The 16,433-nt window shown below is 37.0% G+C and overlaps 1 protein-coding gene across 1 annotated transcript in view; it reads right to left on the minus strand.

The window, feature by feature from the left end:
• Positions 1 to 423: 423 nt before the first annotated feature.
• The window catches only part of LOC135478818 (uncharacterized), a 51,758-nt gene continuing 35,748 nt past the window's right edge, over positions 424 to 16,433 (minus strand). The window contains exons 3-9 of the mRNA XM_064758653.1: positions 13,602 to 13,711; positions 11,030 to 11,044; positions 10,479 to 10,608; positions 8,155 to 8,225; positions 6,413 to 6,515; positions 5,582 to 5,711; positions 424 to 5,089 (exon numbers count right to left, since the gene is read on the minus strand). Coding sequence (XP_064614723.1) covers positions 4,073 to 5,089; positions 5,582 to 5,711; positions 6,413 to 6,515; positions 8,155 to 8,225; positions 10,479 to 10,608; positions 11,030 to 11,044; positions 13,602 to 13,711 — 1,576 coding nt within the window. The 3' untranslated portion in view covers positions 424 to 4,072. The remainder of the gene's footprint in view (positions 5,090 to 5,581; positions 5,712 to 6,412; positions 6,516 to 8,154; positions 8,226 to 10,478; positions 10,609 to 11,029; positions 11,045 to 13,601; positions 13,712 to 16,433) is intronic.

The following is a 16,433-nucleotide window of genomic DNA, read 5'->3' on the forward strand; positions in this document are numbered from 1 at the left end:
TGACAAAAACAGAGATGAGCAACGAAGAGCAGAATTTTGTAAAGATGCACTTTCAGTAGCACATAAATGCTTTAAAATGATTCTTCTGATGCCAACACTTAATTTATCCAATGAGAAATTAATAAAAAATTCACAACAAAAATCTTAATTGAATCAATCCCACAAAATTCACTGGATAAAGGTTAGACTTTGGGTGAAATACAGTGTTGTTAAGGACTGCAAACACATGGAACACGACGCAAAATTCCTAAGATTCGATCAACTGGGTTTATTTAAAAACTGAAAGTCAACAGAAAGTACAAATATTTCAACATGAATACATGTACATAAATTGCAAACATTGTAAACTTTTCAGCCTTTTACAAGCTTGGGGAAACAGATAATAATTTAAATGACAGATGACAGCTGGGATTAGCCACACAAGACATGACCATGATGTTTCTGATTATAAACATGAAAACATGTGTACATGGCAGATTAATTAACTAAATCAGAAATTGAAAAATGTAAGAATTTTTTTTAATTATCTCCTGCTGTGGCATGAACCAATGACACGGCAATCCAACTCAGCAAAGTGAAATGACATGTTTTAATTATGCATGTAATAAAGTTGAGAGGAACAGCTAAAGAAAATCTAGACAACCTTTTCTAAAACTATTAAGTTGTTCTATATATGTACATCAAAATGTATAGTAAGGTCATATTTTCATGTACCATCAGCCATCTGTGGGATCTTGACTGACATCCTATAACAGCTGCCTCTTATGACCTTTTTAATTTACAATTGCTTGCTAAAATTATCTAAATGTATTTAATTATATCTTGCAATCCATATCAACTTTTACTTAAAGTATTGTCGAAACATCGTCAGTGGGATTAAATTCTGGATCATTTTGTATCATAATAAGCACTGATATTTTTATATATATCCATGTATACAACTACAAAATACCTTGTTCGTTTAAAATCACATACGCGTGTAAAACAAAAGGTGGGCAAATAAGAATCCCATCTATAAAGGGAATTGTCATAAAAAAATTCCAACACTGAGCAATATAAATTAAACAAACATAACTTGACGAAGGAATTGCTTTAATCCTTGATTAATTTTGTCTCATCTTTGGTGCTATTATACATGTTTTATTATCTTTATTTTCACAAGCCAATAAGTTTATAACAGGAAAACATTCTGTTAATCATGTTTTGGTATCAGAATCATACAAATTCTGTAAGTTTGCTAGTTTCTTAGCCATTATTATAACAGAAATGGAGGCAGTCCTCCTTTTACAGTGCTTGTCCATCTGAATAAAGAACTGAGTAACAATAAACTTGTAACATTGTTGCCAGCTATGGCAACATCAAACCTAGTTGTTTGACACTGGTAACCTTGGTGGAGTATTAACAATGCTCCTAATTAACTCTATATAACATCCCACTGATAAAGGTTGTACACCCTACTCATTCGGATCACACAAGGATGATTTACAAGTGAAATATCACATGGACTATTGGCAAACAGAGCCATAATAAGGACAAGTGCATTGTTCTGGCAAACATTGACACAGCAAGTTGTTAACTGAAAGAAAAACTTCAAAGAACCTATGCCTTCAGCACAAAAAGTGTGAATGATTTAGTATACAAGGCTTGTCTGGTAATGTATTGCTGGCTGGAAGTCTTCAGTTCTTTTAGACAGGTATTTGTAAGAAATGGTAATTTCATGTAAGGCTACACCCAATACCAAACTAAGTTTATATCCACCAAATTTTCTAAACAAATACCGAAAAATACTCTTTATGAAAAACACAAGAATGTCTGATACACAACTACCCTAATTCTTCTCAAATTTGGGACAGATATTAGTAGTGTTGAAAGTAGAATATTACATTTCTTTACCAGCCTTTTGGAAAAGTAAAGATATGAGTTGATGGTCTAATCATGTGAGATAAAAGAAACTCAATATTCCTGCCCGAATCACGCATATATTGGCTAAAATGACCAGACCAGGGGACCCAAATTTTGCAAGAAATATGGTATATGGTATAGTTTCTCATGAGCAACTGTTACAAATTTTTGACTTACAAACAATTTATGTTGCAAATGTAAACATACTGATACATTTCAACTGGGTCCGTCCATTTTGTTTCTTTTTTACAAGTGTCTTTTGCACCTAGGGTTAATATACAGAGCTATGCCATTCAATGTCAGCCCTTGGTTTAGAGACTTGGCAAATCTTGTTAAGGTGACATACTTCTCTCGAGAAATACTTTTTCATTTGTTGGGATTCATGAAAATTTCATCTTTAGTTTACATTTTATTTTTTTTTCTATTTGTTGTAGATAGTGTTTGAAATAAATGATTAAAAAAAAACTTTCAAAAAATGTTTGAGTTTGCCGGAACAAGAGAGGTGGGTTACCAGGACTGGCCCTGTGCATATACCGGTGTATAATACTGGTTTATACGAACCAGCCATAAAATCTAACAGAGTAAAATAAACCCATGCAGATAACTGAGGATGTTTCCCATATGTATTACAGCAGTAGCCTAAAAGAGCTCAGAACAATTATATACAATGGGTTATTTAACCTTTTTGTCATTCTTTACAACTCATTCAAATGATCAGAAAGCTGAGTTAACATATACAAAGTCACAACATTCATAATGGACATAATGTTTGATCGTCAGCAAAATGGAGAATGGAATGCTGTTCTTAACTTAAAATCATATATTACAATCATCTTTACAATTTACATATAGTTGGGTCATTGCGACATCATGTATGTTGCATATGAACAATAGGTCACCCAAATGGTGCAATGGATGACACAAGTTTGCAACACACATACACAGTATTAAAGAGATTTACACCCATAGTTATATATCACTTATTATGGCAAATTTTCCTTTATATACACACATTTAATTCAATAACATACATACAAATTATCACCTATTTAGAAGATAATTAATCATAGTGTAACTTCAGCTATATTAACAAAATGCAAGCATAAGAACAATGACAATTCAACTATATAAATACACATTTATTTGCAGATAACTCCTAACTTTGAAATCACTAATACCTTCAACCTGAGGAATTCCATTTCCACAGGCTGGATGTCATTTGTGACATGGTAGACTACCCTTTACACAAACTCACTAACAATAGATGGCAGTGGTAACAGCTTTAAATCAGTGCAAGCTATTAATTATCATCTAGATAAACTTAACTATGAACAATTTATTAGCAGTTCCTGATTTAAACATTAAACACATGGTGTGCAACAGGCATTCATAGGGATTTTCAGATGCCAGAGACATGACAATGTCCTTAAATGTCAAGAAAAAATATGATGGCCTATCATGTTACCTAAATGGTAAGAATAAAGAAAAACACTAATTACAGGTAAAATATATAGTGTACCTGTACGTGCACGTCTTGACAGACAGGGCACAGCACTCATGTTTTTATTATGAGATTCAGCGCAAGCAAACATTTTCTTGAAATAAATTTTTAGTTTACACACTAACAAAGAGAAATGTGATTTTATATACAATGGATACACCACATGGAGCTGAAATGCACTATACTTAGTTAAATCTACCTTAGCTGGATAGTGCATAGGCTGTAACAACTAACAAATATACAGGTATTACCCACAAGGCCTAAATTTCATATAACAAGAGTATACATTGATAAAAGCTGTCATTAATAGCAAAATCTTTCCTAAAATGGCTGCTATGTTTGTGCAAAAATATTTCTAAAACATGTTTATAAAATGAATTTTTAAATTTCAATGCAAAATCAAGCATCTTAGCGTATAGCATTAAAACGAAAAAAAAAATAGAAAACAAAAAAACCTTAAAATTCAGACAAAGGTGAGCTGGTGTCAAACATGAACTTTGTAACTGTACAAACGTTTAGATTTTCACGTGACAAAATTAATGTTAAATGCAATAGAAGTAACAGTAACATCTTAAATAATTTACATCTTTGTAACGAAGAAAAAATGTGAAATGTGAATGCAGCTTTTTATAGGGTGGGAGGTGTATTAAGAGACAAGGGGTGGGTGTCCTACAGAGACACAGGATCCTGGTCATCCCTTACATCTCGTAACTTGTCCCCAATAGGTGGAGGTGGTGGACTTTCCAAGTTCTCACTGAACAGGCGGAAATCAGCTGGCTCATACAGCTGGCTATTCACAAAGTCATCATCCATGTCAAGTGCATAAGGATTACAGGCATACTGCGAGATGACAGGTGTGCCGTGCTCGTCCCACGACAGATTCCCGTCCGATCCCTTAGCGTGGTGGTTCTCTAGTGACAATATAGCAGGCACCCCTTCTGGGTCAGCCAGACTAGTGCTGCTGGAACTACTGTTAGAGTTGCTACTGTCCTCACTCGAGCTGTCCTCATCCTCATCATACAAACCTTTATCTGCCTCAACACCATTGCAACTGACACCAGCCGGGCGAGTCTGGGAGTTTTCCTCAACCATGGCCTCCTTGTGTGCCCCCGAGTTCTGCCTGGTGGCGCCCTCTACTGGGATTGACTCGCTAAGGTCCTCCTCACTGATGTGCAGGTCGACCTGCAGCTCTGGGTGTTTAGCCGTCAAATCCTCCTCTTCGTCACTGCTATCCTCCTCATCTCCCAGCATAGCAGCATTGGCAAGCGGCAATGCCACACCATTCAGGCCACCATCATTGGCAACTCTGGAGTTTTCCGCGGAAACTTCGCCTGAGAATGTGGATTCTTTGGGAAGACTTGAAGAGGAATTGCAGGATACAGAATCTGGGGAGTTCACAGAAGTGTCCTTGCCTGTTGGCAAGTCCGAACCATGAGCTGTATCGGGAGAGTCTCTGCCATCCACAGCAGAAGGTGGATCGTCAGCTTCCAATGAGACAGCATTTAGTCTGTACCTCGGTGGATGTGCGTTTGTTGACTGATTGACTGGCTTCTCTCGCAGATGCACTGGTGAGCTGTTTGGAAAGTGTGCAAAAACATGGTTGGCCACAACAGGTTGTATGGGTTGGTCATTGACAGGTTGTCCACTTTCCATGAGGATGAACACACTCTCATCAGTCTGGGTGGTCTACAACAGGTAAATATAGTGGTCAGACAGGTAAAGCCTCACTATAAGCTCCAGGAGGCAGGTAATCATTTACAACACTTCACTTTCAAGGTTTACTTAAAGCAATAACAACAATAAAAGCAAACTGAAAGAAAACAACAATAAATAGCATATACATTTACCAGAAATACAAAATTATAATATTACACACAAAAATTTACAGTACAAAGTTACCAGTAGAATTATTGCTTTAATTCAACGATTTGTCTTTCGAAAGTTAAGATCAGTACTAGTAATGCACAAAATGCAAAATGCAACTGGAAATTGAGTGCAGCAAAAAGTTTCAACATGCTGTTTCAAGTTAAGGGCTTCATGCTGAACAGTTAAGACATGGGCAAAGTGATATCAATAGAAAAAAACAAAATAAGCTGTAAATACAAATGTGTAACAGAAGATTTTATGAGCTGTGATAAATTGTACACATATTCAGACTTCGATAAGGCCGGATTTTACCATGGACATCTTCTTAGGATTGGAAGAGTTAGCTGCTGAATCGACCTCATCTCTGAGGAGAGGTTTGTAGGACTCATTAACATCCCGTCTCCTCTCTTCCCTCCGTTTGTAAAAACTTGTTCTCTTCTGCCTAAATCAAACAGGGTGTAACTGATATGTAATACTGGAGTACTTTCATCAATAATGACTAATCTGTAAAGAATCCACTCTTCTTGGTCTGAAAGAAAACTTATATCCTAGTTGCACAATAAAAAAGGCAAAGCCTTGTAAGATGTAAGTAAAAGTAATTAGATTAGGAATCTACTGGTAAGTCAGTAAGTGTTTTGATTGAAGTAACAAAATATAGAGCAAGATTAAATGCTTATGTCTTGTAGACATGAAATTTAAGTAAATACTTTAAAGCAAACCAAAAAAATAACAACACATTTCATCTAACAGTAAATTCACTTTTTGATTAATTTATTTATTTATTTGATTGGTGTTTTACACCAGTCTCAAGGATATTTCACTTATACAACGGTGGCCAGCATTATGGTGGGAGGAAAACCATGACCATCCACAGGTTGCAAATTCACTTTTCGAAGCAAATTTCCAAGATCCATAAACCAAAGAAAAATAATTTTGTTGACTGACTACCTGACAACTCATACAAATTTCATTCAGAAGTAATTATTGAAGTAATTATATATAGGGTCACATATATATATGTACTAAGCAAGCTAACAAAATAATTATCAGAATCAGAATTGCTGGATATCTAAATTTCTTAAGTTTTTGAAGATGTCAACAGCATACGTAGGTTACTATGGACACGGAGAAGGAGGTACTTACTTGGCCAAGTAGTAAGACAGTATACAGATGACTATGAAGACCAGGCAGGCAATCACTATGCCTATAACTATTAAGGTACGGTCACGTTCAAGTTTTGCTTTGGCTGGAAATAAACCATGTCTGTCTTACATATACGGTTAATCAGTGTTATATTGGAACAGGAGCTTTGTGGCTGCTGCATATACCCCCAACTCTGGCATGCTGACCATGGCATACGTGCTGGTCCTCCAGAGATGAGGGTTACCACAACAACCAATGGTTACCATGGTAATGCATGCTTTTCAGAATCGTCCATCTCATGCAAACAAAAGTTTGTGATCATTTGCTTTTTAAATCTGAAATGAGTATTTAATAAACAAACATTTTTATCAACATTAGTATGTTTAAACTGAGTGGTACATTATCACCATGGCAACCAATGAAGCACAATTATGTTTTCCATCAAGCCTAACAAATGCAAATGATTTTTATGCAACATAAACATTCTAAAAAATGGAAAATAATAAGCTGACAATTAACAGGGGAATTTCAGACAAGCTGAAAACATGCCATGTACTTCTTCAATAAACAAAAACAAAAGCAGCATTCAGTTGGTTAGATTTTGCATTGAAACTTCAGGCTTACCAATCACTTTTTACCAGCTATAAATAATTCAAACGAAACAAATGGCAATGAAATATAAACATGACAAAACACTGAGCTAGAAAAACAAATGTCAGCATTATCACACATACACATCACAGAGAGAGAGAATCGAACTCTTCATCAAGTTGTAACTCTTTTACATCTAGTTAGAAGAGGACAATAGACACCTTTGCACACACATTCAGCTTCTGAACAAAAGAAATTGTAAAGCTCTCTACACAATAAAAAGCCATGATTTTGCAACCACCAAGGCTGTTTTACATTTCCTTAACACAGCACACACTTCTAAGGGCTGCAATGGAGCAATTTGATATCCTATTGTAAACCTTAGATCCTGAGCTGTGCTCAGAACACATCATGAGTGAATACATTTACACTGAATCTGTGAGATGTTTTACGTTACTAGCGGTATAAGGGCATTTGAATTCCATCCTTCATTTATGGACACTGCTGGAATCCATTCCTTAACAATGAAAGTTGCCATGAAAGAAATCTATTTGATGTGTACTCTAACAAGGTGTCTGCAAAACAGCCAAGGTTTTATCTGCTACAATATCTACATTTTAATTTCAGCAGGGTGAAGTACATTAGGGTGAAAATTGCTCAATGAATGAAAATAAAACAGAATAATCTGTCCTAAAAGCAATTCCAAAAACATCACTCATACTTAGATGTTGGGATTTGCAAGACTATCAATCACTTTGTGATGTAGGGATTTGCAAACCTATCAATCATTCTGTGACATTGGGATTTGCAAGACTATCAATCATACTGAGATGTAAGGATTTGCTAAAGAGGTAAGTTTCAGAACAACTCCAGTACAAATCAGAATTACACTGTATTTGTACCATTCAAGTGGAATAATGTACTTGGCAATCAACACTGGTGCCAAAACCAAGTGGCAATGGAATCTGGGATGCATTTCTCAGTTGTATAATGCTGGGATAGCTACATGTGCAGTACTGGTAGATCAAATGATGCCATGAATCTATTGGAGCATTCTTAAGTTTTCAATTTCATCCTGAATGAAATGGTACGCACATTGACACTTTGACATATAAAAAGCATGCAGAAAAAAAGCAACCATATGTACATACTTTCAAATGGTCCAAACACTCTGAAGACATCCCTATATTCGCAGCGTTTTCCAGAAAATTCCTGAGAGCACCTAAATATGAGCAATGATAATGAAAGTGTTATTGTAGAGAGATGGATGGCAAGGAGTGGCAAGCTCAGAGGATTACAGGACAGAAGACGCTGAGAGAATGGACACCACCCCCGGAGTTCTGAGCCACACCCATGCCTGGGAGCCACGTCTCACTCTACTATTACCTGTAAGCAGGACTGAGGTTATCTAGCACAGACTTTTACATACGGACAGTGATTATACGTTCTAAAAAAGGACCACACAGAAGGCAGGTTATTGTTGTTCCAGGTGTAAACAAGCCTTGCCAATCAAGTTCTGTGGTTGATCTTCAAGCAAGGCTATCAGCAAGTACTTAAGACAGAGTACCATCACACCAGCCCATCTATAGGCCGCCTGCTGCAAAACACATGCCACATCAAGGTCATATCAAGGACAACCAAATTGGATTCTGCTTTCACACAACTAGGTTAATATGAACAACAAGTTTCAAAATCCATAACAAGTTGTTATTCTGTTTTAGTGTAAAAACAATTTTCAAATTATCTCCAACTTTGACCACAACAAGGGTTAATTTAAGAACAACAAATCTGTCAACACCATGCAGACAGGCCTAGGTTTGAATTTTGTATGCATTTAAAGACTAACAATAATGGACATTTCTTTGAAATCACTGCCAGTGTCGAGTAGGCATGGACAGTTTACCTGACACCTAATGGGCAGTCCCCTCAACAGGGGGGTAATCCTTTAGTGAGGTAAAACACTGAACAGCCAACAGCCAGTCTGGCAGATCAAGACAAAATATCAATTTACATCTGAAAATGGTGACAAGGTCAGAAAAGGCTCCTCATTGAGAAACTTGATGGTAAGGCAGTCATATTGCGCCTGGTGTAGATGGAATCAGTCAGTAATAGTACAATGTAATTGGAAACAAAACTTGGCATGCCATGCTCAAAGATCAGCAACAGGGAACATGTGTTTGGTGGGCCTGATCCCACCGTCCTACCCTCTCGTGGTGGTTCCTCTGTATAGGGGTATATGGCCTGCTGATGCTGACATCGGTCCCCACCATGGGTGATAGGACACCTGTAACACCAGCAGCAGCACAACTTAGTATGGTTTCAAACAATTAGTCACCTCTCTTTCTTCTCAGGTAAACCATGATGAGATGAATACTTGTCATACAAAATGGTAATTATGGCAACAAAATCTACACTTTTCCAACACTTACTTAGGCTTTGGCAGAAAAAAACCTCTGCAGCTGTTTATATCTGTTTCCACAAATTTTGCATCACAAGCCCTTCCAGCAACCAGAATACACTAGGCATTACACTATACATAGGAAGAAAATTCCCTCCTCTTTGCCCTACACATCTTCACAAAGGATCAGACACAAGTTATATCTGCAGTAATGCCTTCAGCTTTTAAATCTCTTAGACTGTTTCCTTTTAAATTAAATAGCAGTATATCATAGTAACATTGTAACAATTTTAGGGGGTGATCAAAATCACTCCCTATAACTCACCATAAACTAGCCTTATGACTCTGAGCTTGAAATTATACCTTTATTTGAGCTGATTGCCGCATGAGATGAGGTAAGGTAAATGATATCCACAAAATGTGCTATTTTATGATACTCCCTCTTTATGTTATACACTAACCCGAAAATGAACAGACAAGCCTTGGTAAATTGATAAATGGGATCAATCTCTCTCTCAAAAACTCACCTTCAACTAGTCGGATCAATCTGAGTTTAAAATATATAGTTTTACTTACACCGATTTATAAGGCCTTTAATATTCATAAAATGTCTTGAATTTATGATATCCCCCTCTTTGTATGTTGGGTGAACTGTGCACTAACCGTACACAAACAGGAATTCCTTGATAAGATAATGAATTTGCAATATTACCCTCCTTTACAGACATTTTGAACATAAAACTTAATTGACAATGGCTGGACCAGTAGGCTGTAGTAAAACTGGGCCTTCGCAAAATTTTAATCCCAAAAGAGTGAGAATATTTTTAACTGTCTTTATGCCTTACAGCACCAATTATCATTGTCACAAACCTGGTAGATAAAAATTACAAAAATAACAAATGAAATTTTGGATTAATTTCATTTATGCAATCTATACTTTCAATAAATATAGTTTCTCATTATATTCATATTATGAACTAAATAGAATGTTTAATGAACATTAAAGTTCATGGTTTAGTTTATTTTTGTTCAATGTACTATGCCACTACATATATAGAGGTACAGTAGAAATCTTACCGACAAAATCGTTCACCCAGATCCTTTGAATAGAAACACTTTCCCCCATTGAGACAGAGACCTCGGTGAGCCTTCCTGCAAAGAGTAAATCTAGGGGAGGTCTGCTCCACAGGAACTGTTGTGGTGGTGTCTGCAAACATGAATCGAAAGATGGAATTACCACACATGTAGTGTTCACCTGCATGCTGTTTTTATACCTAACACCTGGCTGAGCTATGCACACTCAAAACCACTAACTTGCATATTATGCCAGCCAATGACCATATTTAATGATACTTTTACACTCATCCACATCGTCAACTTTAATGCAGTTTAATACTTCACAAATATAAACCATAAAGCAACAATACATCAACATAGTACAACATGGATGTACTCAGTGAGAACAACAAAAAATCAAAATCTGCATTATGTCATTTCTTCAATGGGTATAAAGGCTCTATGAATAGTAAGTTAGTTAGGATTTTGATATGTTATTTTCCAGGTAACACAATTTAATACAGCAGCTATATTTATTTTCATCAAGTATTTACATTTAAACATTGACTCACCTGATTTGCTTGTTACTGAAAACAAAAAAAAAAATAATATCATGAACACATGCACCCACAAAGGCATGTCATAATGACAGGTCTGCTTAGGATATACAGAATTATCTCCCTTTACATTTCCCACACAATACACACTACACTTCATGATAAAAAAGTGCTTCTGCCAGACTGTTTTCATTGGTCAGAATCTAGCTTTTACAAACAGCCAAAGAAATGTCGACAGTGTGTCTTGTGCCTACAGCTGGTAAAAAAAAAAACACGTCCCAAAGTGATTCTCCGGTTTTAAGTCAAACTTGTCTGTTTAGTACTATGAAGGAGGTGGTCTAATTACAGTTGGGCATTGGGTGCAGTTTCCCCAAAGACCTCAAACCGGAGTTACGCTGTATCAGGGAGTTGGAGGAGAGCCAATGTCAGGGTCTGCTTTACTATACCACTTGTTTCCTTCACCAGGTAAACACATGGAGACAAGCAGTCTGAAACTTCACTCTTCTGGGAACTGAGGGAAGAAAGCAACAGAACTGTACCGAGATAGAACACTAAACTGGAAATTCAGAGGTATCTTCGACATTAAAGAACAAAACTCTGATCTAAATGAGGGAAAAGAATCTCTCTGCACATCAGGCAAATCAAGACAGAAGTTTGCAGGAGAATGGAAAGTAACAGCTCTAATTTGGATGAGCATTATGAAAAGGAGATAAAGTTTGCCTGCAGGTGTACATTCACAAACCTTTCCATCCAAATCCAAAGAAGACATTTTTATGACATAACCAAGAAATTTTCATTATGAAATTTACTACGATCGAGAGTAAAACATAATTTACAAGTTCAAAACAAATTCAAATCTTTCTGCTGAGAAACAATGGGTAAACATGGTAAATTAGGCCTATTAACCCAAGATGACAGACATCTGTACACATTTTTGACACTTATTAGATCGAAAGTGTGAATCTCTAATAATAAGCATATATAGAAAGTACAGCAAATGGACAAAAGACTGAAGAAACCTGAAAGCCTGCAGCATAGTTTGCTACTGATTTATGTAAGGCTGTAAGAGGTAGAAATTACAAAAAAGAAAATCAGATGAGAACAGATGTATCCAAATGCTAGTGGACTATGCACAACACAACCAATGTTGTGACAAATTAGCAAATAAAAATGTATACATCAAATTCCATAAATCCTCATCCCTGCTAAACCAATTCCACTTTTGCCAATGAAGAGATACAGTTTTTCAGGCCCCTCAACAGCAGTATGAAAAACCTAACATATACCACATAGTTTCAGTTTGTTTTCAAGGATTTGGTGATCTGACCTTACTAGTACAGGCAGAACCAATAAACATGCCTGTATCAGATGGCCTAGTGCTATGTGCTAAGTTTATGCTCAGGACCACCTGGCAGAGATGTGAGACAAGACATAAACAAGCTACTGCTGGCCAAAAGTTAAGGAAAACAAACAGCCTAAAAAATGGAAGTGATTTAAAATGTTTAAAGCACAAAGGACACACTAGTGAAAAATACTTGAAATTCTCTTCGTCCCTTATGTTTATTTATTGCTTTGCTTATCGGTTTAATCTGGACACACTATCTGGTGTGCTGCTGGCGGCCTATCAAAAACCCTGTGTATATAGCCACTGTCCCTGCCACCCTGTCCAGCTAGCTATAACATACATGCTTGGCCCTTGGGTTGCAATTAAGTTGAAAAATGGCCCCAGTCAGAGGTGTTGATAAACTGTATCCATTAGGATGGGCCAAAGTCTGGAGTTTATCAAAAACCCCTGTGGATCATGTACCTAGCTCCCATCTGCTAGTCTTATCCAGCAGCATTTCTGCTTAGATTGCCACAAACACCAGACAAGACACCCAGACATATAACCCCACTCTCACAACAAGGCCATCTTAATTGCAAGGAAAATACCAACATGAAGTATACATCAGATTAACACTGTTTAATACTAGTATAACAGAGTTACAGCATATACATAGTAAAACTAGAGCAATGGTGACAGTGTGATACCTGGCAAATTATCATAGGTAACCACTGGAATATAACTTCTTGCTAATTTATCCCAGTTAGGTTTCCATCCTGTTTACACAAATGCATTAACAACTTACATGTACATGGCCCTATCATCTTGGCTTAATTTCAGTTAGGTAAAAATATGCTCTTATGTTATTTGCAATGCAAATGTCACTTGTCTATAAACACCAACTACAAAAATATTTCAATTTATTTTTGCTCAATTTTTCAATCACATAAAATGCATTTTCTAATCATATGGTGAACCAGTGAATTCACATCAGGTTTCTGCACATTAAAATGCAGACTGTACGATTTCTCCATTCCAAATGCATGCACAGCATTTGCTAAACAGGCCTTGACACAAACTATTTTGGAAAATATTGATGTTATGTCACTAATACCCACAGTGTCTCAACAGATCACTATAGACTGTTACTATGTGTAGGATATAACATCCTTTATTCTTTTTGCTTAAAATCCCATTTATAGTCAAAATACTCCTCGTCCGATATTTAGGACATCTATGCAGCATACATTATTAAATCTGTACCTTCTATATCCACTGTTCTTTCCACGTGTTTGAGGACATTTTCTGCAACACATTTGTACTCCCCTTCAGCTCTTCTTGAGGCCCTTCGGTACTGCAAGCGAGATCCTCGTCTGTAAAAGATAATATCACCAACATTACCAATCGGCCATCCCAAATGTAAAGTGGTCCACCAAAATATTTCTAAAACTCAAGTGTTGGACAGTCACTGTTGCTGAAGGGAGTCTCACTCAAAGTCTATCATTTTACTGGATTTTGCTTTGTGTGCCAAAACCACTCTCCATTTCTACCTTAAGACTTAACACAGCAGATGGTGATTAATTCTCCTTGACTTCCTTGAAAATGATCAGCAATTTCCCAGTACCTTATACATATTTTAGGTCAACTAAAGTTTCCTTTTTGGCTTTGTGGCAGCAGCTAAGACTAGAGGCCTGAAAGAGTATACTGGAGTGACTTTGATGTTACATATTATATCTTTTAACATGAATGGAATCAGTTGTGTAAGTATTTGTTTTTATTATTAATTCGTCTCTTATATTATCTAGGAGATATGCACCCATTACTATGCTAAACAGATAACACGCTTCTACCTCTAGCAAGATATTTTCCCTGCTCTTTATGCGCAATTACAGATACTGTCACCTTTGCCTGATAAGAATATACCACAATCTACAGAGAAGTCTCAGCTTTATAAGAACAATATACCACTAGAGATTATATCTTTATGATATTTCCATCTCTGGTTAACACAAAATACAGACATCATTTCTTTCTGGGATTCCTATGCCATTGGTAGAACACAGTGTGAAGATGTGATGATGGTAATATGGCTTCAAGAGCTTCATTCTCTTGGAGAGGGATGAACAGCAGAAAAATGGCCTCTGAACAGATAGCATGTGCCAGTTGATAGGATTTTAATGAACCAATCTGGAAAATCCATCCTGAGCCTGGAAATGTCATTAAATGTCAGTAATGTATGGAGACTAAAAGGGACCATGCCCCATAAAGTTCTGTCCAAAAGAGCTAGTGAAGTGTAAAATGTCTTTGAAGATCCTGAGGAAACCCAGGAACAAGTCACTTTTTGCTGAGAAAGATTGTTAGCCTTTGGAGAACCACTTGTCAGAAATATCATCTGCATTTATCACTTGGTTAGACAGTTGGGGGAGGAGGGAGGTTGTGACTTCAGGAAGCCCCCCTAGGGAGAGGGGACCAGACCTTAATAAGCATGTGCTCTAGGCCCCTACCTAATGATGGCTTGTGTCAGAAGATTGGAGGCAGTGGAGTGTAGCCATCTTAGCAAGAGAGTTTTATACCAACAGGTTGATGTGTCAAGTGGGAGTTCGAAAAGTTAACTAGAGCTAAGGTGCTAGACAACAGCTGGGGGATCAGCACAGATCTGTCTAGAGCCCTGAGCAGCTACACATTAAGCAAACCATAAAGATAACAGCCTTGTAAAAAACATCAACTGAAGAAAAAAAACCTGGTTAGGACAGACGGTCTCATCTGAAGCGTAGAGCCCCCACTTATGTTGCTCCATCTTACCACCACTGATGTGCACAATTTATGAGCACTCACAGTCATCAGTCTCATAGCCACTTACTTAAAAAAAAGGAAAAAAAGAACACGGTTGTCTGGAAGAAAGGTAATATCTACAGAAACCAGACAGTCCTTCTGGCAGCTAGTTCCACGTAAGAGCATGTAGGGAAGAGACAAATTCATGAAAATACACTGTATTTAACACACCTTTAATCGAAATATTTTTACAATTGAAAAACCCTTCTTTTAGACAGTAAGACCTTGGAATTTAGGCAAAACGATCATTGCATATTTAAATTCAACATGTTATCATCCATGGTGTCCAATAAAACTGTTACACTTCAAAATGCTACCTCAAAGTTCAGTTTACATAGTTCTGGTAGGAAAGGTTATAGCGTGATCAAATTCACACTGGGTCGTCATGATGTAAACTTAGTATGCTCAGTAATAGTATAACTTTAATTGTAGGGTCAGTTCTTAAATGTGATGCTCATGATGGTGTGACAATGAAAGTGATGCTCATGATGGTGTGACAATGAAAGTGATGCTCATGATGGTGTGACAATGAATGTGATGCTCATGATGGTGTGACAATGAATGTGATGCTCATGATGGTATGACAATGAAAGTGATGCTCATGATGGTGTGACAATGAATGTGATGCTCATGATGGTATGACAATGAAAGTGATGCTCATGATGGTGTGACAATGAAAGTGATGCTCATGATGGTATGACAATGAAAGTGATGCTCATGATGGTGTGACAATGAAAGTGATGCTCATGATGGTGTGACAATGAAAGTGATGCTCATGATGGTGTGACAATGAAAGTGATGCTCATGATGGTATGACAATGAAAGTGATGCTCATGATGGTGTGACAATGAATGTGATGCTCATGATGGTATGACAATGAAAGTGATGCTCATGATGGTGTGACAATGAAAGTGATGCTCATGATGGTGTGACAATGAAAGTGATGCTCATGATGGTATGACAATGAAAGTGATGCTCATGATGGTGTGACAATGAAAGTGATGCTCATGATGGTGTGACAATGAAAGTGATGTCCATGATGGTGTGACAATGAAATCCTGAATCAGTCAATCGATTAAATCCAAAGAACTGACATTGTAGAGTCTGGCTCCACTCAGCCAATGAAAAACTATGGACTTTATGTCCTACCTACCATCTAGGAACTCAGAATGTCAGGGGATAGAATCAAGGGTCTGTTGCATATATCTGTATTATAAATAGTAGTAGTAGTCACACACAATTTCTACAGTAAGTAATCCGTTA

This window comes from Liolophura sinensis, chromosome 1, assembly GCF_032854445.1.
Source record: "Liolophura sinensis isolate JHLJ2023 chromosome 1, CUHK_Ljap_v2, whole genome shotgun sequence".
Lineage (NCBI taxonomy): Eukaryota > Metazoa > Mollusca > Polyplacophora > Chitonida > Chitonidae > Liolophura > Liolophura sinensis.